Source organism: Bombina bombina, chromosome 3 (genome assembly GCF_027579735.1).
Source record: "Bombina bombina isolate aBomBom1 chromosome 3, aBomBom1.pri, whole genome shotgun sequence".
Classification (NCBI taxonomy): domain Eukaryota; kingdom Metazoa; phylum Chordata; class Amphibia; order Anura; family Bombinatoridae; genus Bombina; species Bombina bombina.
The window spans coordinates 842,946,975-842,958,086 of NC_069501.1; the positions used below are offsets into that span (position 1 = coordinate 842,946,975).

Below are 11,112 nucleotides of genomic sequence, written 5' to 3' on the forward strand. Positions count from 1 at the left end.
AAAAAATATTTTCCCCCATGTAATGCTATGGAGAGGCAGGTAGAGGAACGCTTCTCTCCATTGCAGTACTTGGGTCAAAGGAAAAGCTGTACTGCAGCGCCACCTGTATTCTGTCAATATATTAGCAGCAAACATTGGGACCAATAGGAGGCACCCCTCTTGATGCCTCCTAGCAAGTGAAGGATATATAGATTAATCAGAAGGAGGATGCAGTGAGCAGGGTCATGTGACACAACTGGAAGCTGAGGTAACCTAAGAACAGATGACATCAAGCAGAAGAGTAAAGTAGTATTCTTCTACATCTATTGTGATTCACAAATTGTGTTCAGATACAGCTCATTAAACAGGGGGGGACAGTAATTGAGCATAACCAATACTGACAGGAAGTCAAAGGGTCAATTCAAATTTAAATCCATAATTTAAAACCCAGAGTTTGAAGTTAAGTGTGCAGTGTCCACATTATTTAAATTAAAGTTTTTGACATTGAATATTGCTAAGCCTCCCTTTTTCATGGTTATTTGATTTAATTAGGTACAAACTCCATATATGCTATGTCTGTTCAGTCAGAGGATGCAGTATCTATTTTTATTTTTCTCTTTCTCCCCATTTATTTAAAGACTGCTGTTAACTTGTAATTCACAAATCAATTGAAAGCTGTTGCATTGTGTTTTTAATATGTGCTGCTTTTATACACGTTTACATTAATAAAAAGGAGATAATGAGTGATTTAAAAAATATATGTAATTATTGCAGTTAAATGTTTTTAGAAATAATGCCACAATATATTAACTGGTTAAACACATAGTCAAAGGGAGACATTGAAAATTAAACTTTCATGATTGAGGTAGAGCATGTTATTTTAATAGACTTTTCAAGTTATTTATATTTTGAGAATTAGCATCAACGGTTACTGGCCCAATGTCAGCAAATCAAATTAGTTTTTGAAAGGAACATGAAAGTCATAATTACATTTCCATCATTCAGATAGAATTTGCACACAAAAAAATAAATAAATAAACTTTCTATTTTACTTTTATTATTATGTACTTCATTCTTTTGGTATCCTTTGGTGTCCTTTGTTGAAGAGCATACCTAAGTGGGATGTGCACGTGCGTTTCTTGAACACCCTATTGCAGCAGTTGTTTTGGCAGTATTGTGCTTTGTGTAAAACTTGTATGGTAAATTATTTCTATGTTTACAATACAGTAGTGAGTATAGAAAAGAGATTGTGTATCATTCTAATTGCTTAGTAACTGGCACTGTGCCACAGAATTGTGTCAGTGTGTGTGGGTGTCAGTGAGCAGAGTATGTGTGCTTTATTCTCCAGGTAATCAATACATTTCCGATGAGCTGGTGCTTTAGTGCAGTGTTTCTTAACAATGGTCCTCAAGTACCCCCAACAGGCCAGGTTTTCATTATAGCTGAATCAGTGCACAGGGGAAGTAATCAGCTGATCAGTAACTCAGTGGTTACTAACTTACTCTCACCCATCAACTGATTATGTCACCTGTGCACTTGTTCAGATATCATTTAAACCTGTCCTGTTGGGGGTACTTGCGGCCCTCTGTACATGTGTTTCTCCGGCGTATCATATCTAGTGCCTCACCAGCCTCTGACCTCACTGCACGTCACTGTCATAAACTAATTTCTTAGACCTTGAAGGCCCCCTCTAATATGAAAGCATTGACAGTTTTTCACCACTAGAGGGTGTTAGTTCATGTGTTTCATATAGATTACATTGAAATCACGCACGTGAAGCTCCTAGGAGCGAGCGCTGATTGGCTAAAATGAAGAAGCTTGGATACAATGTAATTACAGAGATAAAACGTATTATTATAACTGTGTTGGTTATGCAAAACTGGGGAATGGGTAATAAAGGGATTATCTACCTTTTTAAAAAACAAAAATTCTTGTGTTGACTGTCCCTTTAAGAGACAGCACTAACCGGCTAAAATGCAAGTCAATAGATAAAAAGTCATGTGATCAGAGGGCTGTCAGAAGAAGTTTAGATACAAGGTAATCAAAGAATCACAGAGGTAAAAAGTGTATCAACATAACTGTGTTGGCTACGCAAAACTTGGGAATGGGTAATAAAGGGATCATATAATCTATCTTTTAAAACAATAACAATTCTGGTGTAGACTGTCCCTTTAAGTTTTAGAGTACCCATTATTATTATTTTTTTTAACATGAATTGATTGAGCAGATAATGTTAAGTTTTATTTGGTGGCGTTGCTTCCTAATGTCATCCGGGATAGCAGAGGTAATTTGAGTCTGTTTTGCCCAGACGCAAAACCAATGTTACATTTCTAATTAAGTTCAAGACTAGCACTTAAAGGACAGTCTACACCAGAATTTTTATTGTTTTAAAAGATAATCCCTTTATTACCCATTCCCCAGTTTTGCATAACCAACACAGTTATATTAATATACTTTTAACCTCTGTGATTATCTTGTATCTAAGCCTCTGCAAACTGCCCCTTTATTTTAGTTCTTTTGACAGACTTGCAGTTTAGTCAATCAGTGCCTGCTCCCAGATAACTTCACGTGCACAAGCACAGTGTAATCTATATGAAACACATGAACTAACACCATATAGTGGTGAAAAACTGTTAAAATGCATTCTGAAAAGAGGTGGCCTTCAAGGTCTAAGACAGTGATTTTTAACCTTTTTTTTGCCGTGGCACACTTTTTTACATTAAAAAATCCTGTGGCACACCACCATCCGAAAATTTTTAAAAAAAATCACACATTGTAGCCTAATACAGCATATATATATATATATATATATATATATATATATACACATACACGCAAACACACACATACTGTATGTATTGTGCTGTTATGCCATGCCTCCTACAAACTACCCCTGCACTGGGAGTAAAAAACAAGCAAAGTTTAAAAAATATGTCACACTGTTGTCAGTCTGCCGTGGCACACCTGAGGATCTCTCATGGCACACTAGTGTGCCACGGCACACTGGTTGAAAAACACTGGTCTAAGAAATTAGCATATGAACCTCCTAGGTTAAGCTTTCAACTAAGAATACCAAGAGAACAAAGCAAAATTGGTGATAAAAGTAAATTGGAAAATTGTTTAAAATTACATGCTCTATCTGAATCATGAAAGTTTATTTTGACCTAGACTGTCCCTTTAAATATAGAGCAACTTTGAACTGAAAACATTATGTAAAAAGAGCTGCTGATAAACAATGAAAATGGTTGATTGTGAGCACTTTGGCATCAAAAACAGTTTACAGGCAACCATTAACTTGATGATAGTTATCAAATGATAGATTTATATCAACCTTGTAGTAAGCTTGAGTAAGTAATGCAACCTTACATGCAATCAAAATGATATTAGAATGTCCCTTTAACCTATCAAATGTTTAACATTATCATGAACATAACAAAGGTGTTGGTAATTACAACTGAATAAAAATCAGCTAAATATATATAATTCACTATGCAGTCTATATATAAAGGTTTACTTGTTTCTCAAATTTTAACAAATAACATTCACAACACATAAACCAAAGGGATTATATTTTAGGCGCTTGACTTTATTTAACCCCTTCCCACCCGGAATTGTCTACATCGGAACAAAGTTCCGATGTAAACAAATAAGTTAAAAAGTGAAATCACGCAATCGTTCATGCGATCACGTAATTTCAATAATGGGATCTTGTCTGGGGGAAGTGCCTATGACGCTAGGCACGCCCTCCAGCATGCGATCCCATTCAGGGAGCGCCTTTGGCTTAAGTACAGCCAAAAAAACTAGGACGTTCTATGCCATCCTAAGGGCGTTAAAGCCAAGTGCAGTTAGGACGGCATAAAACATCCTAAGGGCGGGATGCAGATAGAGCATGCAACGTAAAGGACCAGTAAACACAGTAGATTTGCATAATCAACAAATGCAAGATAACAATACAATAGCAATTACTCTAAATTTCAAATGAGTAGCAGATTTTTTTCTAACAAATGTCAAAGTTATGTCTATTTCCACTCCCCCTGTACCATGTGATAGCCATCAGCCAATCACAAATGCATATATGTATAGTCTGAATTCTTGCACATGCTCAGTAGGAGCTGGTGACTCAAAGTTTAAATATAAAAAAAAGAGACTGTGCACATTTTTTTTTTTTAATGGAAGTAAATTGGAAAGTTGTTTAAAATTACATGCTGTATCTGAATCATGATAATTTAATTTGACCTGAGTGTCCCTTTGAGTGAAATTGATACAAAACCCATTTTTTTCCTTTTATGAATCAGAAAGAGCATGGAATTTTAATCAACTTTCTAATTTACTCCTATTATCAATTTTTCTTAGTTATCTTGCTATCTTTATTTGAAAAAAAAAAAAGGAATGTAAGCTTAGCAGCTGTCCCAAATTGTTTTTTTAAATAATTTTCTTTTATTGAGGTTAAAACTATGAGAAAACAGGTATGTAAGGTCAAAACACACATTTAACAGTATTCAAATTAAGCATAACAATGTTGGAGAAACAAACAACCAGAGTCAATGATCTATTGTGACCTAGAGAATTGGAACCTATTTTTAAATTAAGATCCTCCTACTAATAAATATGGGTCACTCTTGGGTCATACTACGTTCAAAACTAAGAGAAGGTCTAGCAACGTTAGTGGCCACTCTTCGGCCTTAAATGAGATGCGGCTTATAAAAATATACTGATGGATAATAGCTATGTCACACGTAAAAAAAAAAAAAAAAAAAATTAAAAACACAGTTTATGCCCATATACTACCAATACTAAGAATAAGAGTATATAGATTTTGACAGCCCCCCAAAAATATAGTGGATCCTCTGCTATGAGCTATTTATGGACCATTAGATCTATACTATTTTTGTATGCTAAAAGTGAAAAGCACATTAATATGTTTACTCCTAAAACCTAGGTCTATAATATTAGTTATTGCAAACCTGTTAGGTAATTTCGGCTGTTTTTTTTTTTTTACTATAGTCACAACATGCTGTCCCAGCTGCAGACAGCTTATAGTGAATTAGTACAGCCAAACAATATACCTTTAGTCACTGTATCAGAGACTATAGTATTGGAGGCATAGTGAGTTATAGTAGTGTGCACTTTGGGAATATATTTGTGGCTCTGATGAAGAGAAACAATAAATTAAGGAGGAGTAAATTGACTGAAGAACCCACTTATAATTAGGAAATATTTTCAATAATTGTATAATAAGGTGGGTGCAAGGTGTTGCCTAATAATAAACTTTCAATTTTTTCTATGACATAACATAAGTATAACAACCCTCATCAGACAATATCACTAATAATTAGCTAGCTAGATAAACAGGAATATGTTAATATCTATATTGTGCTGAACTAAAGAAGTAGGGCTGTTTATACTAATCCTAAAGGGAGCAATTACTGACTAATAAGCATGATAGGTACATATACTTATTAAAGGGACACAACCCAATTTTTTTCTATCGTGATTCAGATAGAGCAGGCAATTTTTAGAAACTTTCTAATTTACTCCTATTATCAAATACTTATCATTCTCTTGGTATCTTTATTTGAAATGCAAGAATGTAAGTTTAGATGCCGGCCCATTTCTGGTGAACACACTCTGTTGTTCTTGCTGATTGGTGGGTAAATTCACCTACCAATAAACAAGTGTTTTCCATGGTTCTGAACCAAAAAATTGCTTAGATGCCTTCTTTTTCAAATAAAGAAAGAGAACGAAGAAAAATTGATAATAGGAGTAAATTAGAAAGTTGTTTAAAATTGCATGCTCTGAATCACGAAAAAGAAAACATTTGGGTTCAGTGTCCCTTTAACAGTTTCTGCTAAATACTACCAACCATATGAAAAGGTTTAGAAACTAAACAAAATATAATTCATAGCCTTTGCAACACTGCAGGCAAGAAACAATAGTCCACATGATGTTTTAGCCTATGCATGAGGCCCAGCCAAAACAATTCACCTTTGAGGTTATACAAAGCAAAGTAGTCCGGTTTTATTTACTGTATTCAGTGCGACTCTTTGATTGTTAAGGGTCTGCTATCTTCAATACTACTCCTCTTCACTGTTAGTGAAAGCTGTCCGTTCATCGTGTTTCTTCTATAGGGAAGCACCGAGCTAGCATTTCTTTTCAGAGAGTGTGTTTTTCAGGAGGCAGCAGATCTCTCCCATCTAGGATTGCCTCCCTTAGGTCATGGGATGTCTCCCTATCTAATAGACCCAGCTGTGGAACTGTCCCCAAATGAATGTCTCTCTCAAGGTCCGCAAAGTTCACATCGGTCTTCTGGCATAGGTCACTGCATAGTGAAATACAATGTACATCCTGTGAGACTTTGCCGGATATCTTTACAGAAAGAAATGGGATTGCTGCCTGTGGAGAGACTTCATCTATATGTGCTGATGTACTATAAGTGCAAGACATACTATCAATGTCAGGAGGTGCAAAGGAAATCTCTGATGGTTGTTTCAACTCCAGTTGCAGTGTAGTCAGCACAACAGTAAGGCGTTTCCTGAGATCTCAAAAATGCTGAGTGATTGATGGGAGTGTGCTGTTCCCAGCGCTCTATGGCACATCCATTATGTCGAAACTCTTTCCGGAGGTTATTTCAAAATTCAGTGCACACATTGGGATTGAATGGAGTGGTTATCATTGCTAGATGATAAAGAAGGACTAAAGTTATAGTCTTGAAAAAACTGTATACCCCGGGGGGGGGGGGGGGGTTAAGTCTCCTAGAAGGCCGCAGCCTTGAGTCCCAACTGTCCAGATTCAGGCTCAGAGGTCATATACTCCGCAAAAATTATAACTGTTTGTTCAGAAGATATAACTGTCCGTTCAGCAGATATTTAGCCACCAATCAGCAAGCACTACCCAGGTGCGGAAGCAAAAAATGGGGCAGCTCCTAAACGTACATTCCTGCTTTTTAAATAAAGATATAAAGAGAACAAAGAAAATTTGATAATAGAAGTAAATTAGAAAGATGCCTAAAGTTGCATGTTCTATCTGAATCATGAAAGAAAAAAATTGGGTTTAGTATCCCTTTAACCCCTTAACGACCAAGGACATACGCCACATGTCCTCAAAAAAAAGACAGTTAATGACCGAGGACGTGTGGCGTACGTCCTTGGTCTGGAAAGCAGCTGAAGCGATCCTGCTCACTTCCAGCTGCTTTCCGGTTATTGCAGTGATGCCTCGATATTGAGGCATCCTGCAATAACCCCCCTTGGCCATCCGATGCAGAGAGAGCCACTCTGTACCGGACATCGGTGGCCGGTATCGTTGGTGGGTGGGAGCAAGTCTGGGAGGCGGGTGGGCGGCCATCGATGTGCCGAGTGGACTGGAGGGGGGCGGGATCGGGGGTGGGAGGGGCGGGAGCGCGCACGGGAGGGCGCACGTGCACGGGGGGGCGGCGGGAGCGGGAGGGAACCCGCTACACTACAGAAAAATAAACTTGCAAAAGTAAAAAAATAAAACATTTTTGAAAGCTGTAAATAAACAGCTAAGAGATCTGGAAGGGGTGGGGGGTTGATCTTGGGGGGGGGGGGAAGCTACACTACAGAAAAGGTTTTTGTTTTTTTTTTTTAAAAAGGCACTTTTTTCACTAAACTGGGTACTGGCAGACAGCTGCCAGTACCCAAGATGGCGCCCATTAAGGCAGAGGGGGAGGGTTAGAGAGCTCTTTGGTGGGGGGGATCAGTGAGGCTGGGGGCTAAGGGGGGATCCTACACAGCAGCATATGTAAATATGCTAAAAAAAAAAACACACACAAAAGCCCAAATATAGCTTTTATTTTAGTACTGGCAGAGTTTCTGCCAGTACTTAAGATGGCGGGGACAATTGTGGGGTGGGGGAGGGAAGAGAGCTGTTTGGGAGGGATCAGGGGGTCTCATGTTTCAGGTGGGAGGCTGAGCTCTACACTAAAGCTAAAATTAACCCGGCAAGCTCCCTACAAGCTACATAATTAACCCCTTCACTGCTAGCCATAATACACGTGTGAAATGCAGCGGCATTTGGCGGCCTTCTAATTACCAAAAAGCAACGCCAAAGCCATATATGTCTGCTATTTCTGAACAAAGGGGATCCCAGAGAAGCATTTACAACCATTTGTGCCATAATTGCACAAACTGTTTGTAAATGATTTCAGTGAGAAACCTAAAATTGTGAAAAATTTAACGTTTTTTTTAATTTGATCGCATTTGGCGGTGAAATGGTGGCATGAAATATACCAAAATTGGCCTAGATCAATACTTGGGGTTGTCTACTACACTACACTAAAGCTAAAATTATCCCTAAAAGCTCCCTACATGCTCCATAATTAACCCCTTCACTGCTGGGCATAATACACGTGTAGTGCGCAGTGGCATTTAGCAGCCTTCTAATTACTAAAAAGCAACGCCAAAGCCATATATGTCTGCTATTTCTGAACAAAGGGGGATCCCAGAGAAGAATTTACAACCATTTAAGCCATAATTGCACAAGCTGTTTGTAAATAATTTCAGTGAGAAACCAAAAGTTTGTGAAAAAATTTGTAAAAAAAAGTGAACGATTTTTTGTATTTAATCGCATTTGGCGGTGAAATGGTGGCATGAAATATACCAAAATGGGCCTAGATGAATACTTTGGGATGTCTACTAAAAAAAAATATATACATGTCAATGGATATTCAGAGATTCCTGAAAGATATTAGTGTTCTAATGTAACTAGCGCTAATTTTGAAAAATAATGGTTTGGAAATAGCAAAGTGCTACTTGTATTTATGGCCCTATAACTTACAAAAAAAGCAAAGAACATGTAAACATTGGGTATTTCTAAACTCAGGACAAAATTTAGAAACTATTTAGCACGGGTGTTTTTTGGTGGTTGTAGATGTGTAACAGATTTTGGGGGTCATAGTTAGAAAAAGTGTGTTTTTTTCAATTTTTTCCTCATATTTTATAAAAAAAATTATAGTAAATTATAAGATATGATGAAAATAATGGTATCTTTAGAAAGTCCATATAATGGCGAGAAAAATGGTATATAATATGTGTGGGTACAGTAAATGAGTAAGATGAAAATTACAGCTAAACACAAACACCGCAAAAATGTAAAAATAGCCTTGGTCCCAAACGGACAGAAAATGGAAAAGTGCTGTGGTCATTAAGGGGTTAAACAACTTTTCAATTTGCTTCTAATATCAAATTTGATTTGTTCTCTTCATATCCTTTATTGAAGACTAAACCTAGGTAGGATGATGATATGAATTTAGGAGCATGCACATGACTATAGCAGCAGTGTTTCTAACTATGTATAACATTGCTATAAACATTGTTGCAAACACTGCTGCCACTGCCAGATGGCTAGAGACACGTGCACACTCCTGAGCTCACCTAGGATTTTTAAGGATACCAAGAGAACTAAGCAAAAGTGATAATAGAAGTAAATGGAAAAGTTTTTTTTTTTTAATTGGGTTCATTATCCATTGACTTTAAATTACCAGTAATTACAGTAATTTGCATATCAACAAATACAGGCTAACAAGGCTTTCTACAGTTTAACAAGACAATACAATAGCACTTAAGTCTAAACTTCAAATGAGTAATTTTTTTCTGACAAATTTCAGTTATGTGTATTTCCACTCCCACTGCATTATGGGACAGCATCAGAATCACAAATGCATATATACATATATTCTGTGAATCATTCCACATGCTCAGGAGCTGGTGACTCAAAATGTGTAAATATAAAAAGATTGTGCACATTTTGTTAATGGAAGTAAATTGGAAAGTTGTTTAAAATTGCATACTCTATCCGAATCCTAAAAGTTTAATTTTGTCTTGAATGTCTCTAACTTTAGTTTTGACTTTAATGTCCCTTTAACCTACAGAATAAACTTTGTAAACTCACTATGAAAGTGTTAGCGAAATAGGTCTGCCAAAATGTTGAATTGTGTCACGTTAGTTAACAAGTACGTTCCACTCCCAGTAACCAATACGTTGTCTAGTTGTTCTGTGGAACTGTTCAAAGCAGATCATGTTGGTAAAATAATAAGGGAAGGGATATTGTAGATTGAATCAGAGATCAACACACACCTGTGTCAGCTTTAAGCGGAACTTTTATCAGGCTCTGAATAGCAGGGCGAGGGATGTGCAGCCGGTTCCACGGCTCTGTCGCCATGATACTATCACCGAGATCACACGGAGTATATAACAAGTCTTGTATTGAAACACCATGTAATCACTCTGTATGTATAAATTGTCCCTACAGCACGACTCCACGTGTTAGTGGAAACTTCCTGCTTATTAAGGCTCATAACCCTCGACCTCAAACTTTAGTCCAATCCTCTAACAGAAACTAAAATGACCAATAAGATGAAAGGAAATGGGGTCGTCACGCCAAATAACAACCGGAAGAGAAGATGACTAACCAATCATCGATTCCATGAATTGCACGATTTTTTTGTATTTTTTTTTTTTTTTTAAATTGCAAACTTTATTGTAACATGTATTGTTGTGACATTCATCTTGCTTGCTGATATCGTACACGTTATACCTACAATTAAAATTTGTAAACCATAAACTATTGCTTTTAGTGTATATATTTACTCTCTGCTGAGATGAAGTTACGATACTTAAAAACGACTCTTAAAAATACTAGTTAATTGTTTTGCAACTACAGATTTTAGCTCGGGACAAAGATCTGTGACGACGACAGTCGGTGCAGTTTACATGCGGTTGCAGTACACTTCACATTCTAAAGAAAAGTTATCTTTAAAACTGATAAAATCTAAAAGAAGAATTTTTAAAATTAATATATTTTTTTATTAAGATTTCAACATAAATACAGCCATTGAGCAATGTAACACACACAATATGATATTTAAAAGTGTAATACAATATAATGGGCAATACTGGAAAAGTTCCTTCATTTAAAGGGACAGTCAACACAAACATTGTTATTATTTAAAAAAGATAGATAATGCTTTTACTACACATTCCCCAGATTTGCACAAAAAACGTGGTTATATTATTATACTTTATAATCTTAAAGCCTCTAAATTTCTGTCTATTTCTAAGTCAATAAAGACAGCCCCTTGATCATATGTTTTGTATTAGCTTTTCACAACAGGGGAGT

At 36.7% G+C, this 11,112-nt stretch overlaps 1 protein-coding gene across 1 annotated transcript in view; it reads right to left on the reverse strand.

Annotated features, from left to right (window-relative positions):
- Positions 1 to 10,282, reverse strand: part of NEPRO (nucleolus and neural progenitor protein) — a 100,472-nt gene extending 90,190 nt beyond the window's left edge. Inside the window, 1 exon segment of the mRNA XM_053707795.1 lies at positions 10,071 to 10,282. Within this exon segment, the coding sequence (XP_053563770.1) occupies positions 10,071 to 10,155 (85 nt within the window). The 5' untranslated portion in view covers positions 10,156 to 10,282.
- Between the last annotated feature and the right edge of the window lie 830 nt (positions 10,283 to 11,112).